At 39.9% G+C, this 20,526-nt stretch overlaps 1 protein-coding gene across 2 annotated transcripts; it reads right to left on the reverse strand.

Moving 5' to 3' along the window:
- Positions 1-4,597: 4,597 nt before the first annotated feature.
- LOC137055399 (transmembrane protein 235-like) lies at positions 4,598-19,881 on the reverse strand. Of its 2 annotated transcripts, XM_067429142.1 has the most exons (5): positions 19,760-19,881; positions 15,753-16,271; positions 14,930-15,007; positions 12,078-12,215; positions 4,598-5,585 (listed from the first exon to the last, which is right to left on the reverse strand). In XM_067429142.1, the coding sequence occupies exons 2-5, from the start codon at positions 15,928-15,930 to the stop codon at positions 5,308-5,310; spliced, it is 672 nt and encodes a 223-aa protein (XP_067285243.1). In that variant the 5' UTR covers positions 15,931-16,271; positions 19,760-19,881; the 3' UTR covers positions 4,598-5,307. The 2 variants fall into 2 exon arrangements, with proteins under 2 accessions (XP_067285243.1, XP_067285251.1); XM_067429150.1 differs by lacking the exon at positions 19,760-19,881 and having other exon boundaries at positions 15,753-16,356.
- Positions 19,882-20,526: the final 645 nt, after the last annotated feature.

The following is a 20,526-nucleotide window of genomic DNA, read 5'->3' on the forward strand; positions in this document are numbered from 1 at the left end:
CACTTTTTTGCCTTGTTATATTGTTTGTAATGAATTGATTGAGGAATGCTAAGAAGGCTGCTGTCTGACTTTAAAAAAACGAATGACGTCCCAGGTCACTAAAGACTTGAGGTATGCGTAGGTATAATGAGGTATAATTATTTGTGCCGTGATCTCATAAAATATTTATGCTGTACCTGGTTATGACACATTTACACAATCTCAGACCACCTCCAAATGGATTTGCACTCATCATTTGGGCTCTTTTGAATTGGGCTAGTAAGAAATCACCAAGCAACCACATTTATAAACCTTTCTTTAAAAAAAAGAAGAAAAAAACACACACAAAAAAAACAATGCAATACTTTGGGTCTGTTTGCTCATAGATAAAATGTTCTGTAGGCGATGGAGAGAAACTTTAGATGCACTCAGACACACTTCTCGCTCCATTTATTGCCAGCCATTAAGCAATTGTTTTCACTTTTAACTGTGTTTTGAAGGCAGCTATTTTGGCTTTCAAAGCATAAATAGCAGATTTACAACCACCCATTTGCAAATTAATATTATTACACAGATCTATTTCCCTGCAAATAAAGCAGGACATTACACTCTGGACTAACTTCTAATCTTCTGAGAAGACTTTCCTTCTGGAATGAAGACGGATGCTTTTGTTCTTAAGCAGCTCACTCTGTTCTTATGACACGTTTCCTAAATGAATCACGCATATTGGTTAATTACTGACAAATTGATTTTTTTAATTGAGATCACATGGTGCATCTTGGACATTTATTCAAATATAGGCCATAGGGAGTTCATTATAATTACCACAAATCAAAACATAATTATGACTAGCTTGATTTTAAATTGGTTTATGCCTTGCCTTGTGGACAACACAGAGTTTGTATTGTAATAATCAGAGAGCATAGAGCAATAAAAAAAAACTCCATACATGATATTGTTAAAGGTTTAAATGAGGTGTAATATACAAACATTTAGGGTTAAATCACACCTGTCAGTAATGTTTATTATGGCACCTCAACATGGCTTATAGAGTGTAAATGAAATTATGGTAAGTATACGTTTTATAATATTTTTACAAAAAGCAAACAATTTAACCATAAACAGGGTAAAACCATTGGCCTGTTGCACAAAGCTGGTTTGAGTTGTTACCCAGGTAAGTTCAAGATTAGTTTGAGGAAACTGTTTTTTCGGGCTCAAGAAGCTGGATTGGTTTTTAGCGGTGTTTATCACCATGGTAACTGACACAACCTGCTCTGGGTTAGAGATCGCAAAACCAAACTGGGAGTTTGCTGCAAGTAAAGATCCAATAAAGCCACACCCCCTGTATCTCTTGTTCCAAATTAAAGCAGTTTATAATGAAAAAAAAAAAAAAACGTTAGAGACAAACTTGCTCATCTTAAACTTTATATTTATATTATACGAATTATACTTACTTTTAATTAATAGAATATATTCATATAATTATTATATTCTTTGACAAGTAGACAAATATGAATATAACTATAAAACATGCATTCATGATTATTTCAAACAACATGTATTCATGTGAGCTCTTTGTGTATAATTATTAGGCATATTTCTTTGATTCACATCGATTCACATGCAATGATATAGTGAGGTATTCTTTTACGCTGCTTCTCAATCTTTCGCTGCAGCAGTAGACAGTGTTTACTTTGTAAACACATTTAATTTCATAATAATTTTCAAATCGATCTCTCAATCTTCAGAAGAGAAGTGAATCAAACGGACACTGTGATTGGCTGTTTGCCGCACGTGTCACACTTTCAGGTGCACGCGCTTCAGTGTTGATCGCTAACTCTGGATTAAACCTCAGTTGACAGAAAGTTTATACCGAGCTTTGAGAAACGGTTGAACTTGATCTGAACCAGGTTGGATTTATCTGGATTTGTCAACTCTAAACCTACTCTGAAACTCAGAGTTTGTTCAGCTAGCTTCATGCAACAGGCCTCATTTGTCACAGGGTGTTTTGGTGTTGGTTTCATGTTTCATGTTTTAAGGTTTTGATGTTCACTGTCATGTTTTGTCATGCACTTCCTGGTTTTGTCATGTGTTCCCTTGTCATGTGACTCTGCCCTCATGTGTTCCTGCCTCGTGTTCCTGTGTCATGTTTTCATTAGCTGTGTCTCATTTCGTTAAATTTCGAAGGCTGCGTCCCCCGGAGGACACGTCCTTTGTAGGATGCTATATACGGAGTGTCCTCAATCAGAATTAAACGAGACGTCCTTCATCTTGTCATTAGCCCTTGTGTATTTAAGCCCTCATGTTTGCCATAGTCTTGGTCAGTTATTGTCAATAGGCTTGTTCGACTTCACCTAGCGATGCGCAGACCGATCGGCGGCTGACTTAAAGCAGTGCATGCCGGTTAGAAATTTTGTCCGACTTGAGACAGCGCCGACAGCACGTGACTGTTACGTATGTCAACAAAGTACTGCGAGAGCGATTCGAGAGCAGCCGGCTGATGCAGCCGCTGCAGATTCTCAAGGGTGGCTGCAGGAGGCTGCTCGAGCTCTGATGACGACACAGCTGATCCACGATTGGCCGATTCGCCGTATGACAGCGATCACGTGCGTTTCGTGTTTATTCTGAAAACTTATGTCACGCTAATGCTCACAAATCATTTATTTATAACAGTAAAACCTTTTCATGTAGTCGCGATGTTATATTGTCATGTTTATCAAACTAAAACTGATAAAAACCGTTGACAACACTTCATTGATAGTGTGGTTTATATGTTGAACCTTTTATCTTGTCCAAACAGACGCTTTATTAAGCAGTATATAAAGTATTGGATGAAAATATCATTTGAAACATCTGTGTATTTGAGAAATATTGCATTTATTTAACTTCAGCTGTGATAAAGTTTGCAAACACAGCTCAAGTGTCACCACGGGAAGCAGAAAGTGTCCGACTTCACGTCTCCGTTTGCAGCTCCTCCCCGCCTGCACTCGGCTACTCTCGCCGATCGCATGCATCCAGCCGCAGCCGATGTCGAACACACCTAAAGTAAACCGCTGTCGGCCAGTGTCTGTTCATGTTTAGCCAAGTCTTTTGTTTTATGTTTATGATTGTTTTCAATAAAGTAACTGCATTTGGGTTCTTCAACCTCGCCTCTCCAGTGGAAATGTTACACCATTTAGAGATATCAGAAAATGGATGTGTTGCTCCTTTCCATCTTGTCATGATTATATTTTTCAAAAACATCCCTTTAATTTTATTTTAAAGTTTGTACCTCCAGTCACAATACTGCTGAATCTCATGCTGAAGGGCCAGAGGGTTTATATTATCACATGAATTTGATTCACATCCATAAAACCAGAGATTAGACTTTGGATGAGATTCAAACTAAATTATATTAGCTGTTTATTGCTGATGACATAATCATGATGATGATTGTCATCATTAATAAACAGCTGACACTGACCACATTATCACATAAAAAAATGCTTTTTAAACACTAGCCAGATTAACAACTAAGGTTAAAAAGGCAAGAGCCCAAATAAAGCAAACACTGATTACCATAATGGTGACTCTCCACACGAACACAGGTATTTTAAAAACACAAACGCCGTATCTGGAGACTGAAACCAAACCTTTTTGAAAACTCCTGCCAGGGTGGAGCTTTTTAGAAGCTTTGGTGTCAGTGTTGTCGCATGTGGACAGTGAAACCGGAGATTTTGGCTTATGTCAGAACCGGGACCAGCAATAACCTTTTCCAGGCTTCTGATTGGCCAACATGGCTTTACGGTGAAGGTTATATTGCTGCCTGTTGGTTCGACATGCTATTGACAGTGCTTCGTAGCGTGTTTTTTTGCGTTTTCATGTGGACGTGACAAGGAAAAACAAAATGTATACACTCTAAAAAATGCTGGGTTAAAAACAACCCAAGTTGGGTTGAAAATGCACTGACCCAACAATTGAGTTGTTTTAACCCAATGGTTGAGTTGTTTTAACCCAGTGGTTGGGTTAAATGTTGCTTAAGACAACCCAATTGCTGGGTAAGAACAACTCAACCATTGGGTTAAAACAACCCAATTGTTGGGTCGGTGCATTTTCAACCCAACTTGGGTTGTTTTTAACCCAGCATTTTTTAGAGTGTAAAAATATCTGTGTGGACTAGGCCTTATTGATTAGGTTGAACTGAGTCAGTGTAAAAAGATCATTCAAAAAGTTCAGTTGATTAGCTGGATTAGGTGTGTTAATTAGGGTTAGAGCTAAACTCTGCAGGACTGTGGCCCTCCAGGAAGTTTGAGACGACTCTTTTAATGTTTAATGTTCTGTTGTCTGACTAATGTTTCGTTGAGCTCCCTCCAGAAGCAGCTACTTTGACACAGTTATCTTGTGGCCATGACGCTCCCATAAGTTAATATGATGTTCCTATTAATTAAGATCTCTTGACCACAACACATTATCACGTTCCAATGAGTTAATATGTCTTCGCCACAACAAAATTAAGTGGACCAAACACATCAGTCACCATAGTTTTAAAACTACTATAAAATGTATTAGTATTGATGTAGCCACAAGTAAAATGTAATGGAATATGTTGATTATGGGAAGAAGGAGGCAGGACCCGGTGAACGTTTGAAGACTTTAATCAATAAATAAACAAAGTGAAAGTAAAAATGGCCGTCTCACCACAGACAGTTGCCACACACACATAGTAAAGCATAAACAAAACACAACAAAGTCCAGGCCTGGTCCTCTCTCGTCCTTCACTGACATCGCTCCACCTTTTATGAGTCCAAGCTCCTCTTCCTGCTCATTTTCACTTACCACCCCATTCTCGTGGTCCCGCTGCCTCGTTACTTGCCACATAAAGCTTTTGTCACTGTCATTACCGGGTTAAAGGTCTTGGCTGATCATAATCAGTAACAACAAAATTACTATGTACATAGGTGTACAGGTTACACATACAACCGTTTAAAAGTTTGGGGTCAGAAAGACTATCCAATGTTGTTGAAAGAGTCCTGTCATCTTACTGACTCCAATAGTCAATATTTTATAAAAATGTGTGCCTAGAGATAGATGTAAAAGCTCCAATGGCTTGAGTCGTCATGTTATGTACCACGAGTGCATGACACATGCATTGGTGAGCAGAGGAAACCGTGTTTCTAAGCCTTGAGGAAACCGTGATTGAACGAACACAGTCGAATGATGCAGACAAATTTGGCAGTCCTCGAGTTGCGCCTCTCCTTCAGTAATTGATGCAGCTGTCTTATTTGCCACCCGGCACTCTCCATTTCAGCTTTGACACAGCACAAACTCTGAAATGCATGTGAGACCCCATCATGACTGCAGTCTCAGCATCTGTGGTGAGCTCTGGCTTATGTAGAAAACTGCAGCAGGCTCCCGGTGGCACTGCCGGTGGATGAGACGGGCCGCTAGCATGAGCAGGAGCCCCGTGAGCAGCTCCAGGCAGAAGGACAGACAGGCCATGACCAGAGACCAGCCGAAGGACATGTGGACGTGGGACAGAGACTCCATATCCACCATGTGCTGGAGCTCTTCCAAAGCCTGCTGAGAGTAACTGATGTAGATGCTCACTCCAGACACCGTCAACACACCTGTGCACAAACAGCAGCCATTACACTCCACTCACGGCATACTTCAGCTCACAAAACAACCTGACAGCAAGTACTTTATATTTCCAAGTATAGTATTTTAAAGTATACTATTTCCATAATACGTACTTGATTTCACAAAGATATGTGATACACTGTTCAATGTCTGCCTATATGTACCATTTTACATTATAGTTAATATAATTTTTTTGGTAACACTTTAGTATTGGGAACACACATTCATTATTTTCATTCCCTTTTGCCTCAATAAACTCATAATTTACTGCTTATTAATAGTTAGTAAGGTAGTTTTGCAGCATTTAAGTTTAGATATTGGGTAAGAGGTGAACATTCAAAAACATCATCATGAATAAGTAATAGGCTATTTTCTACACTGGTTTTGAGCCTCTTCTAAGAAAAACACTCATCTTTTATGGCCGTGCCGCACTGAAGACTTGGAAGTAAACGCCCACGGCTAGGATTGGATAAGATTTGCATATTTAATGAGCGTCAGCTCCCCTGTCAGATCACATGAGAAATTGTTTTAAAGGTCCTGTTCTTCACGATTCCATCTTTCAAACTTTAGTTAGTGTGTAATGTTGCTGTTGGAGCATAAATAATACCTGTAAAATTATAAAGCTCAAAGTTCAATGCCAAGCGAGATATTTAACAGAAGTTCCCTTTCAAAGCCTACAGCGAACGGCCGGTTTGGACTACACCGCTGCACTTCCTTCAGGAATGACGTCACTAGAACCGTTTGTTGACTAACCCTCCGCCCACAAGAACACACAAAATAGGGGGCGCAGTCTCGTTGCTCTCCCACGTGGAGAAGAGCGTTCATTCAGCGCTTGCATCTCCCCGTTATGTTAAGAGGCGGGACCTTTCCGGGCAAAGAGCGCTAAGCTGCTGTCCAATCACAACACTGGAAGCGCTGGCCCAATCAGAACTCGTTACGTGTTTCTGAAGGAGGGACTTCATAGAACAAGGAAATCATCAGGCCGTTTTTAGGACAGAGGAAACAGTACAGTTAAAAGCGCGAGGGGAAATGGCAACCGAATCACCCACAGGGCTCACAAAATGTCTTTATAAATCAGACACAATGATTCATCTCTCATCCACCCGCAAATGATTGGAATGTTACTTTTTTATTACTTGGATCAGTGAATATAATCAAATATCAAGTAAAGCACAGCGCACATCAAGAAAGGAATATTACTTCACTATTCAAGATAGCCCGTCGGCTGGCCGGACTTATGATTTGCTAACCTGTCTGGAGAACACACACCCCCAGAACATTGGACTTTGTGAGCCGTGGCTCATAAATGTCTGATCCCGAATCGCAATGAACCAACAACACCACAAATAAAGGTTTCTCCAGCCTACGACAGCATCCTAAGGTATGTTCAGTTAGACTCGTACACATAATCAATACGATCTGTAATAATACTATCAGATATTTAATTTTTTAACTTTATTCACATTAGTGTGTTGCTTTATTCATTCATGTAATCTCATCCTGTCTGCAAATCCAGTCTCTTGTTTACAAACGAATCCGTGGTCAAATGAAGGAACAGACTCACAATGTCTTCCCCACGTGAGCTGGAAATTCAGTTAATCCATGAATTCATAATACTGGAATCCGAATTAAAGTTTATGTGGTATGTTACTTAGATGTTAGATGCAGTTTAGCTCCACATAGCCCTATATCATCCAGGCACAAATAGGTGGGCGTGGCTACAGAAAAGCGGCCTTTATCTGTTGAGGCGTTTGTTCCAGCATTTGATGACGTCAATGGTCGGCATATTCTGAGATCGAGCATTTTCTGGGTCTGGTGTCAATAAAAGATTTTCTTTGATTAACAAGGAAGTTTTCAGCACCGAAACTTACAGGATATTCTTATATCACTATGAACTTTTATATATCAAAGGCTAAATGAAAAGTTGATTTCTCAAGTCATCCCCCCTTTAATAAGAAAGGAGAGAAGACCATGTTTGAGGGAACCATCATGAACTCAGTCATTATCTCTATAATTAACCCACTTACATGAAGCTCAGAAGAGCCCTGACCTTTTTCAATCATTCATAATAGACAACTGCATAACAGAGGAGACGTTTCCCAGCTGCTCTGCAATTAAACTTTTTTCGCAGTCTAGCTCTTTCTACTCATTTCCATGTCAGATATTCTGATTGACAATGCATTGTTTCTTCAAGATGATAAATGAATAACTAACACAGCTAAGAACAGCGAGGTTTGCTTGTGTGCTTGTCAGGGAGAGTGACAGTCGAAAGAAAGAGATGAGATGGGTAGGTATAGGAAAAAACAGATCACATTAAACCGTTTTCTTAAAGGGATCATGACCATTTGTCTAAATGTTTCCTGAGAAGCTTGTAAAATGTTAGCAGGATTTTTACATTAAAACTATCATATAATAGAGGTAAAAGGCAATATCCTACACTGATTTTAGTGTTTAAAGGGTTTATTTCTGCACTCTCATGATGCTTTCATCATAACTAACACATGGAAACAAAAAAATTCACTGAGCAGGTAGACTGCTATTATGAGGAGAGTTTTAGCAAAAGTGGAGATCTCACTCTTTTGGTGTGTATTTCATTGTTTTCCTGCTCTGTTCCTGATTGCTTTGTTCCCTGTTTTCCTGCTTCTTTTCAGTTGCCTAGGTTACTGATTATGCCCTTGTTATTGTCATGGTTACTGATTGCTTTGTGGAAATCAGTTTACTAAATAACGTAAACTTGACTGATTCTTAATTTCCACTTTGAGTCCTCTTTTGCTGCTGCTGGTCCCACTCAGCCTCAAGTCTCCTTCATCACTGCTGGTCCCAGCCAGCCTCAAATCTCCTTCGTCGCCTCTGGTCCCGCCCCGGCCTTAAATCTCTTTTGTCGCCTCCCTCCTCTTCTGAGTTCATTCAGCTCCCTTCACCCCTTCTGCTCCTCCTTCAGTGGCTCTGCCCAGCTGCTTGGATCTGCCTTTGGTTTATAGGTCTCCAGCTCTGCCCTGGTGTGTTGATCCCCTAGCTCAGGCCTCCGAGCCCCGAAGTCCGCCTTGGCCCTCAGACTCATCAGGCTTTTGTGGTCCATCATCCCTAAGACTCTGCAGGGCTCACTCATCTCTGGCTCAACGTTGGTCAATAATTGCTCTGGCTCCGCTTCTCCAGCTACACTTTGACCCTCCACCCCTGTAGCTCCGCCGGGCTCCTCCTTCCCTCCCGTTCCTCCGTTGTCCTCAATCCCACCGACTTCGCCCGGTCTGCCGAGCCCTGTCTGCACCTTGGCCCTGTGAGCCTGCAGATCCACCTTGGCCTCCTGGCTTGCATGCAGTGGGCCGGCTGCATAAACCACTTAGACTAGTCTTAAAAGCAAGTCATCTATTTTTTTCTTTAAGACTGGGCCTAACTTTCTAAAATCAGTTACATAAAATGGTAGATCAGTTCAATTTGAATCAGAAAAGTAAGACAAATTACATTTTGACTAATTGCTAGTTGGACAAATTAGTGCTTAAGACAAAGTCTTAACATAGTGACTAAGTTTATGCAACTTTCCCCAGGTCTTTGTCAAAAGTCTCCACCACTCCCGGCTTCACCTCGGTCAATCGGGCTCCTGGCTCCATCCTGGCTCCTCCTTCCATTGGTTCAGCAATGGACCTTTGTCTTAATAGCTTTGTTCTGGGTCATTCCCTAGCTTCTCCCTCGGTTGTCTCCTGCCACCAGTGTCCTCTCCTTGGTCCTTCTTTTTACTCAATGTCCAGTACTGACTGAGTGAAGCTGTGTCATTCATTCTCATCTTTTGAATAACTCTCTTTGTTTGTTTTTTACAAATACAATTAAATCTGCTGCGACTGAGACCCTTGACTCCTCCTCCCTTGCCTGCACAGTGACAATCATTTGCAAGTACAGATTTTTAAACATATACTTATCAATACTTAATTACAATAAAAGTAAGCACACTTTTTAGCACAAGGGTGCATCTGTTTGATCTGAAGAGACACTGTAAGACCAAAAAGATGAAGTAGCTTTCAGAAGCACAGGATGTCATGAACTCTTCTTTCTTAAAAAAGAAACACCCACTGTGTTTCAGACTGACTAAGGTTGTCAGGAGAGAGCTGAACTGAGAAAAAGATACACAGTGTCTGATAATGCACTCCTGGCTTATATTCATTTATCAACTAAAGATTTCCAAACGTTAGAGAAGGCTTTGAGCTGTATTTGATTCGGTGCGTGATTCATCAGTGTCGTGAAAGGAGACGTGCGGCTGCAATTCACGTTTTGTTAGAGTTGGAGAACGTCAACTGTTTGTGAGGCGAGAGCAGATGGAAACGCCATCACCATCTTCTTCCCTGTCATGTCTTCGTATTCCAGAGGGATGCTCATATCCGTGTTTTAATGTGAAGAAAAGTGCTGGGACCACTCATGTAAACTCCTGTGAGACTTCAATCTTTCCGCTTTTGTACTCCAGTCCATCAATCGTATGCAATTTTCAGTCCTCAATGGCACAAATACTGCAACAATTTACCTCAGCAATAATGAAAGCAAGCCAACTAAACTATGCTAACATAGAAAGCTGTACAAAGTGCACTTGCATACACCCCGCTGTAACATTGTTCTGAGGAAGGTTAGTGATGTTTTTTCATCCCAGGAGCCTCATCAAACAGAACTGAAAATAGAGCGCGGATAAAAAAGCTGTGATGGTCTGCAGTGACCTCAGTGTTTCAACCTTTACGAACCCCGGTTGTTTTTCTCTGCTCCATCCCTCCCTTAATTCACCTGCACTTCAGTTTTCTGTTGTGCTCAGACTGGAACAAAAGCATTTGTTATAGTGCAGCAAAAGAGCCCAAACTACACGCCATCATCATCATAACAACCATCCAATCACAATAATACTGAGGACAGAATGAACACAGATATTCTAAAAAAAACCTGTAATGTAATCACAATGTGCTGTACAAATCATCTGAAATACTGTTACACACATACGGAGCCAATCCTGATTTATGGGTTTTGTGATGCTGTGACATAACGTTATGAGTTAATTAATGTTTTTTTTTATAATAATTTAACACATTTACAGGACAATAGAACATTAATTATAGAAATTTTACAGTAAAATCTTCCAATGGCTGAATTTGAATAATGAATTTTGCCTAGATTTTCCCTTCAATTTGCAGATCTGAGTTAATAGATTTCATATTTACATAGCTTCAGACTTTAAATCCATCCAGTCGGCAGACTCAAACTTGTTTGATATGTTGAGCTGGCAACTAGAATCGATTTGACATCATTGTTGTCTGTACTTGAAAAACGCAAAGGAAAAACCTTTCTGCTTTTAGTGGATTGTTGACATGTAAATGGACCCAAAGGTTTGAGTTTGAGACACTATAGCCGCTTTCACACTGCACGTCGGACCCGCAATATTCCCGGAACATTGCCGGGTCGCCTTCTGTGTGAAAGCAACAATGTCCCAGGATTGATTACCGAATTCGACCTGGGTCGGGACCTAGTAATATTGCGGGTTATCGTGCGACTCCTAGAGCTTGTTTTTTCAATAATACAACCCTGCAGTGCCAGAAGAGCTAGTCGGTGTTTTAAACGCAGAGAGTGTTCGTATACAAAAGAAACTAAAATTAAACAAGCAGAAACGTGCGCAAACTGGACACAAGTCGAGACCCCGGAGCTCCTTACTATCCGCGCTGAAGCTGAGATCGCTCGCCATTATACGTCACATCCGGATGTCACGTGTCAACTCGACCCGTGACCGTTAGGCGTTGTGTGTGAAAGCGCACATATTATGGTATTTCGCTGGCAGTGTGAATGGGCCAAATCTAGCGGCCCGGGAACAAATGCCGGGTCGCATTATCCGTGTATTTGCCGGAATCGCAGTGTGAAAGGGGCTTATTAGACACGTCTCATGTTTAGGACTTGTTAGGACTTGGATTGTGTACTTTTCTTACAGCAGCTCAGCTGCTATTTTTCAGATGCGTTCTCGACGTCAAAGTTTATTGATCTAACATTGTCCCCCCATCCTATGGGGTAAACTTTGCAGATTCAAATTACATTACGCACAAACTGAAGTTCAGCGAGTGCAGTGGTTAAAACAACTCTGCATTCGTCCGGTACAGATACACACTGAACCAAAAAATTGTACTGTTACATATTTGTGTCCCTGGAACATAATTTGATTCTCAAAAGGATACCACATAAAACACTTCAAATAAATCTTTCCAATGTGTTTGCTATTCATCACTGCAGGCTTTGGGTTTATTTGTTATTGAGCTAAACCCCTCCATGTCTATTTAAACTCTCTGTGTGTGTCCAGTTCACTTAACAGCTGCACTCGGCTGGAAAGCATTAAATTTTTTTCTTTCCCATTGTGTTATATATCCATGTGTGGTTGACCTATACACAACAGCACAAACTCCACTGAGACCTCATTTCCTCACAGTTGCTCTCTGAGGACGGGTAATGTAGCTTTTAGTGGCACTCACTGCAGATGAGGAAGTAAGCAGCGATGCAGTTGAGGAGAGTGAAGCTCTGAGCCAGAGACGCCACCAGACCGAAGATGCCCCCGAAGACCAGCAACACCAGGCTGAGCGGCAGCAGGACCACTATGACCCTGTGCAAGTCTGAGAGACACGTACAAACCTTTATTACATGCCACAAACACAAGAGTTTGAAGAAAGCTGGAGTTTAGGGGCCATTTTCAGTGAGATATTTTTATACGATGATATCACAATTGTGGTTTTAGCCATGTGGAAGCATTATTACTCACCCTCATGTTGTTGGACACCCATCAGACCTCCGTTCATCTTCAGACACAGATGAAGATATTAGTGTTGAAATCCGATGGCTCAGAAAGGCCTTCATTGACACCAATGTCTTTTCCTTTCGCAAGACCCATAAAGGCACTAAAGACGTCGTTACAAAGCCCATCTCACTACAGCGGCTCTACAATCATTTTATGAAGCCACGAGAATAGTTTTAGTGCGAAAAAAACAACAACTAAATAACGACTTATATAGTGGTCTTGAGAGAGGAGATAACATTGGTGTCAATGAAGGCCTTTCTGAGCCATCAGATTTCAGCACTAATATCTTAAACTGTGTTCTGAAGATGAACGGAGTATCTTACGGGTGTCGAACATCATGAGGGTGAGTCATTAATGACATATTTTTTGGGTGAACTAACCCTTTAATGAGTATGTCAATGAAAAAAACAAACAAAAACAGGCCTTGAGAGCTGCATGCATTAGTACAATGCAATTAGAAAGACTCTAAGAGTTTTTGTCTTATATTTCGATATGACGTTAATAGGATATTTCACCCAAAAATAAAAATTATGTCACTATATGCCTCAAGGACTGGAGCTGGGTCAGAAAAACATTGCTATGTGGGGTAGGGTGACCCAACATCCTGTTTTCCCAGGACATGTCCTGTTTTCAAGTCATGTCCTGGCCCTAATATAACAATTTTCTATCCATACAGAGGGGGAATACTTTAAATATATTGAAATATTGAAAATCTTTGAGTAAACTTTGAGTATCATTAGAATATCTCATTGCCTGGCCGAGTGTCCTGGTTTTCGGTAAATATGGTCACCCTAATGTGGGGTTATGTTGGTCTAAATGTATGTACTGTATATACTGCATCTGTGAAAGGCGTAAGACCATCAAAATGTTCGTTCAGTCATACATTCAATGTCCTACCTGTCTATCAATGTAAGTATTTCCATACCTCGCTCCTGCTAACACCATGAACCGTGTAACAGGCTGGTGTCTTATTATTATGGGCCAAGCTCCAAAGGTGCGATGACACCTATTGTATCCGCCAGTTTTCCTATTATTATTCTCCTTCTGCTCTGTAAGTCTATGGTAGCCCATGGAACCGTAAGGTATAAAGTTGTGAAACTTGGCACACAGATAAAGGACAGTCTGAACATTCAGCACAGAGAATTTGGAGTCTCTAACTCAATCCCTCTAGCGCCACCAGCTGTCCAGATTTTCACTTTTGAACCATAAGGATTATTGTTTTTCCTCTGATACCGTGGCTCAATTGTTCAAGCTCCTCTCTGACAGTTTGTTCGATTTTTTTTTAATAAAAATTTAAACGGATTATCTTCCGACCATGTTGGTAAAAAGTTATTGAATACTGTTCTCGAAAAATGTGCGAACAAATTTGACGAAGAGCACGCTATATCTCCGCAACGCTTTAGCATATTCAGACCAAAATTGGTACATCATCACAAGCATGACCAGAGGCTACATGCGGCGTTTCGGCACAGCGCCACCTACTGGTCAGGAGATATGAAAAAACTGAAAATATATTGATTCAGCGCATCATGCTGAGTAGAATGAAACCCGATTTTTCCATACTGGCCATTTCGAATTACGTCCTAAAATGCCCAAAACGCATTAGCAAATCATTACAAAACTTGGTAAGTGTCATGTGGTCAAACATTATAATGACATTTCCAAAAATGTTAAGAATTTTTATTTAATTTTGCCTTTTGTAATGAAACCCATCTTAAAAGATTCCTTGGGGCACCAAGATTAACCAGAATATAGATCCGAAACTTCCTGTAGACCATTTCATTTTTCTTTAAAAACCTGCTTTTTTAAACTCCTCCTAGACTGATTTTTTTATCAACATGGCAAAATGTTATCAAAAGCTTTTTGATAGACCGAACCGTTCTCGAGTAACACATCAACAAATTTTGAGGATGTAAATGTGCAATATTTTGGCATACAGACACCAATCATTTTATGTCATTATCACCTCACACTGACCACACCATAATAATATATAACAGCGCCACGTATTGGTCAAAAGTGATAACCAAGTTAATCATTTTACAGTGATTGTATTTGTGATTTTTCAGCAATTTCGACTAAAATAATATAAAAACATGTTTAGTTAGTGTTGCAGTTTTTCTGAAGCTAATTGAATTTATTGATTAAATGTAAGAATTTGACATCAAATATGATGTATATATCTAATAAGGTTAGAAAGAAGTGTCCTATAAATGTAAACATGCCCCTGGAAGAGCTAAATCTGGCACTACTGTAACTGATTATGAAAAACATCAAGAGTCAGCTGTCCACAACAAGATATAATTATTTAGCCAATATCGCACACTGCCAACTGTGGCACTACAAATCAAAGACAATCAGCTTTAAAAACCGGACAGTCTTCTTTATAATGAGGTTGGCTAAAGGTCGGGACGGTTAATTGTCGAGCTGGGACTACAGCTCTTAAAGAGACGGAGAACACACTAACCATACATAAGCCTATTCCCAGTGTCAATCTCTGGCTAATGTGTGGATGGACTTTCAGAGACTCACTCAAAAGGTGCTTCTCCTGCTCCGTGTGGTTGGAGGTGTCCGTGTAGAACGAGATGTCATGATAACTGCCGTTCTCTCCTAGGGGAGACAGTGACATACCAATGCTTAATGCTTCACACAGAGAATCAGTCTTCTATACTATTACAGCCTACAAGTTTATGGCATACAACACACGGTTTCTTTTCTTAAAAGGAAAAGGATGATATCTATTAGAGGGAAGAAAGCAGCATTACAGCAATTCGAATGAAATGGAAATCTGTCCTTTCATGCGACTGATTTAGTGACTGTCATCATAATGTAAGTAACATTAAACATTTACAGTTCTGTGAGGGACGGCTTCTCGTTTTAATAGTCTCCAGTGCCACGAAACAGCCACAGAACTGGATGAGAGATTAATTATGAACATAATGGAGCCTCAGCCGGTGATGAGGACTGTCTCTGTGAACATTTGAGAAATATATTTCGTATGAAGAGAAAAGCCACTTATGCCGTGATTAAAAATAGATTCAAAATACTTTAATCTTAGGCACATGAAGTGACCAGCTAAACAGTAAGAGAAGGGGGAAATGTGGTAGCATTTTTATATTAAATGAATGTTAAACACATTACTATATTCATGAAAACTGCATGGCACATTAAGCTCAGTCCAGTAATACTCTGTATTTAGCCTAATGTTAAATGTATAATCATGTGTATATTGGTGACTAATTATGGAATTAGTCCAGATAGACACATTACAGGAAGAATGTAGATGTGCAACAAGTGGAGGATAAAATATTCAGACTTAAAGCTAAGCTGAAGTTGTGTGTGTTGAGCATCTTACCTTCATAAATCCTCCAGAGTCCGGAGTGAGAGCTGCTGTACTCCAGGCTGGAGCTCTTGTCCTCATCCACATCTATAATGTACCAGTATTCAGTGCCGATGGACACGGCCAGCAGGATGAAGCTGAGCAGCCCGCACAGACCCGCACTGATGACAACTGTCCCAAAGCTCATTTTCATCCGCTCTCAAATCCCTCTTATGGTACATTGAACTTGAGCGTCTGCTACTGCCATCCAGTTCCTCTGGAGCCCAGAGTGTTTCGTTCGAACACATTAAAGCTCATCATCATTCTCTCTTTATTACTCCAGGTGTGTCCGTGGTGAAGTGCTGATTTTCTCTGCTGTACTATATGGAGTGAGAGCTGCATCTGTGTGATTCTCTCAGCTCAGTTTCAGCCGTGATCACTCACTGTGGTTCATTTGCTCAGCTCAGCAACAAGCTCGTTTCTTCTCCTTCTGGTGCCAGTAGATTACTCTGTATATAGTGGCCTATATATAGGGTAGAGCTTGTGCTAACCTGCCTTGTTTTTTTTGTCAAAAGAGAGAACATTTCAACAGGTAAGGAAAAAATGCACACAAAAACAACCACACACACGTTTGTTTTTGTGAAATGTGGGGACATTCTATAGGCGTAATGGTTTTAATACTGTTTTTATCATGGTTTTCTATCCCCCTACACTGCCCCTGCCTTTAAACCTACCCATCACACACACACACACACACACACACACACACACACACACACACACACACACACACACACACACACACACACACACACACACACACACACACACACACACACACACACACACATGTTGGTCTATGTGGTTTACAGGGACTCTCCATAGGCGTAATGTTTTTTATACCGTACAAACCATATTTTCTAACCCCTTACACTGCCCCTGCCCCTAAACCTACCCATCACACACACACACACACACACACACACACACACACACACACACACACACACACACACACACACACACACACACACACACACACACACACACACACACACACACACACACACACACACACAGCCCCTAAACCTACCCATCACACACACACACACACACACACACACACACACACACACACACACACACACAGCCCCTAAACCTACCCATCACACACACACACACACACACACACACACACACACACACCCACACACACACACACACACACACACACACACACACACACACACACACACACACACACACACACACACACACACACACACTGCCCTTGCCCCTGCCCCTAAACCTACCCATCACACACACACACACACACACACACACACACACACACACACACACACACACACACACACACAGCCCCTAAACTTAGAGAGAAAATCTAAATTAAATGTTTTTGCTGAAAACAAGAAAAATTGTCCAGTGGGGTAAGAAAAGAAAAGACATTTGTTTCTTTTAAATTACCTCAATATATTTTGATAAATGTTTTCAGAAAAAACACTTACTATTTAAAATAATTTTGCTTCATTAGTAAATGTGCTGTAAAACAACACAAAAATACCAAGTAGGGTTTTTTCTTCTTTTTTTTCCACTGAGGAAGTGACCTTTAATTACTGTCAGAAAGGATGACAGTAAATGGAGAGGACAGTAATGACCACGTGCAGTGTTTCATATGAAGCTCACGCTAAAGGAAAGCCAAAGATGAGCTCCTTATGAGGGACACTGTTCCTAAAATATAGTCAGCAGTATTTTTTTTGTTATTTTTCATCTGCTTGATTTGAGAGAAATGTGGTTAGGAAGTCTTTGTGTAACACGGGCAGACAGTGAGTAAAGGAAGTGTCATATCCTTGATAGGAAGCAATGAGGAGGCACTCGGAAATAAAGATTACTCTATTTAACCAAATCAAGTAGTATAAACCACACAGCACATTCAGCAGCAGGTGGTGTGCTTACAGACTCTTACTCTTCTAGGCTCAACAACACACACCTAACACACAGACCTCTGCCGCCACCTACTGGCTAATACACAGAAGAACACAACAGGAAGACTGTGGCTTTTTTTTTTATTTTATTTTTTTTATTGTCAACAAAAAGCATGTACAAAGGTCCATATCATTGTATAACAAGACACATTTCACATGCCTCAACATAAAAGAACAAAAAAACATATAAAAAAAAAGAAAAAAAGAGAGGGTACATAATCATTAGTTTACATATATATATTATACATATCATTGCATTTGTATTATAATTCAATGATAAGATTGAGAATATATTCTGCATGTAAGCACCACTAAATACTTTCCCTTTCTGTGAAAATGTTCAAGGAGGAGCATATATTAATTGTTTTAACTGCTTTACTTTTTTTAGATTTTGACATCACATCTATATACATTTTAATTTCTTTTTCAAAGACTATGAAAAGAGGTTTACCTTTTGTAAACTTGCATCTATGAATGTGAAATTTACATAAAAATTAAATAAAATGTATAATAAAGTTTACATCCTTTAAAGAGTGTTCTTTAATATAATAACCAAAAATCACCTGTTTATAAGATAAAGAAAATGTTTTTAAAAGGTTATCAACAATGAAGGCCTTCACATTATTCCAAAAATCCTGAGTATATTGACAAGACCAAAACAGATGAGAAATTGTTTCTGTGTAGCCTTCACAAAAAGAGCATTTTAAATCGATATCAATTTTAAATTTTTGTATGAATTCTTTTGTAGGGTAAACCCTATGAATTAATTTCAATGATATTTCCTTTACTTTATTAGTGAGGAGAAACTTTTGAGGTAGTGACCAAACTTGAGAAGGAAGACAGTGGCTCTAAATGGAAGAAAGGGTTTTAAAAGAAAAACAAAACACATAAAACATATACATTCAACAACTGAAAAAGAACAAGAAAACACAAGGGCAACACACACACACACACCTTTTTTTTTTTTGACATATATGAGGACATTAGGCGTAATGGTTTTTATACTGTACAAACCGTATTTTCTATTCCCCTACAGTGCCCCTGCCCCTAAACCCACACACACACACACACACACACACACACACACACACACACACACACACACACACACACACACACACACACACACACACACACACACACACACACACACACACACACACACACACACACACACACACACACACACCTGTCATACCCATGTCATTATACACATTTGTGTCCTCATATGTCACAAAAACATGCCCACACACATAGACTATAAATATGGCAAGCGTAACAGGAAACAGAAACAGAAGAACAACACAAGTGTCCGGGGTGATGGGAGTTTGATAACAGTTTGATTATTTTGGAGGATATTTCTCTCATTCTGAATTTCTCCCTTTATAAGCGATACAGAGATGAAACACAGGACTGTAAAAGCAAGGCATGTATGTTGTATGATGTTTGACTTATAGTTTATACTGTATGTGGGATGAGGTTGTGTAAATGTGTGCCTTGTTATTTAGTGAAATATATTTATGGTTATTATTTTATTGTATTTTTTTGTGATTCTGATTATGCAAAAATTGGCAATGTGAATGATAGTAAAGATTTATATGGCACTGGAAATGCCAAGATCATGAGTTTCAATCACCAGGGAATGAACAAACTGATAAATCACACTTTGAATGAAAGTATCTGCCAAATGCTTAAATTAATTTGTAGCTATAAAAGAACATGATGTTGGTATGGCTTTTATACAAATTTGTCATTACAGCAATTTATCCTGGAATATATGTATATTGTATTCACTTAGCAGTGTAACTTACCCAATATTAGAGCAATGTGAGATGTGCTTGATGTTATTACATTATGAGTTGCTCAAACATCTTCAGTTGAATTGAAATGTATTGTGCAGTTGTCACAATAAAACTTATTATTTCCTGATAAAACTGCCTGTGAGTGAGATATAATGGAGGAATAATATCTGCAGAGAGACTGTAAGGCCCTGTCCCAAATAATACACTTTCAAGTGAACTCTCGGTCTTGTGGACTTACAATGGCCTCTGCTTGCATGTGTCTGTTAAGTCCACGAGACCGCAGGGTGTCCCATTTGTCATTTTAGGTCTCAGAAGGGTGATCGCCAGCCAATATGCGCCCCCTCGGTGCGCACTTCTGCCAAGCCCGCACTGGTGCGGGTTGAAAAACAATAGGAAAAGAAATAGACAAAACGTTTTGACAGTCATACAACTCAAGGGCCATTATTGTAACCCCTCTACGTTTTTCACTTTGGACCGGTGTTGCACACTAAAAATATGCCGAATATGTTACGATATAAAAAATGTAAAAAATAAAAAATAAAAAAAATGATTAACCAAATGTGAATTTTAGTTTTGTAAGAATTGCATCTTAGTTTTATTGTGTTACATTAGACTACCGAGAGGTCAGAGGCGAGCAGAAGAGTGACATCACCAGCACGTGTCCTCAAGCAGAGAAAAAAAGCGAACGTTCATTTTGTTAAGTGTGTGTAGAGAAATTCTCGCATGCAAATACTTACTCCAACTGTGAACTGAGACGAATAAAGTTGTGAAAACAGGATGGAGTCTTATCTGTTCTGGGGTGCAACATTAACGTAGTCAGGGGTCATCCCAACCTGTTGATGATAACATGATTGATACTGGCATGTAGTTATTATAGCAATAAGAGGAGGGAATGGTCAAAAACCAGGGCAGGAACATGCTGGCTAAGTTCATTTTTAGTAAAAAAAAAAAAACACCGGGTGCGAACGAAACCCCGGACGTCCGCCGCACCAGGGCCGGGCGCTC

Source organism: Pseudorasbora parva, chromosome 2 (genome assembly GCF_024679245.1).
Source record: "Pseudorasbora parva isolate DD20220531a chromosome 2, ASM2467924v1, whole genome shotgun sequence".
In the NCBI taxonomy this organism is placed as follows: domain Eukaryota; kingdom Metazoa; phylum Chordata; class Actinopteri; order Cypriniformes; family Gobionidae; genus Pseudorasbora; species Pseudorasbora parva.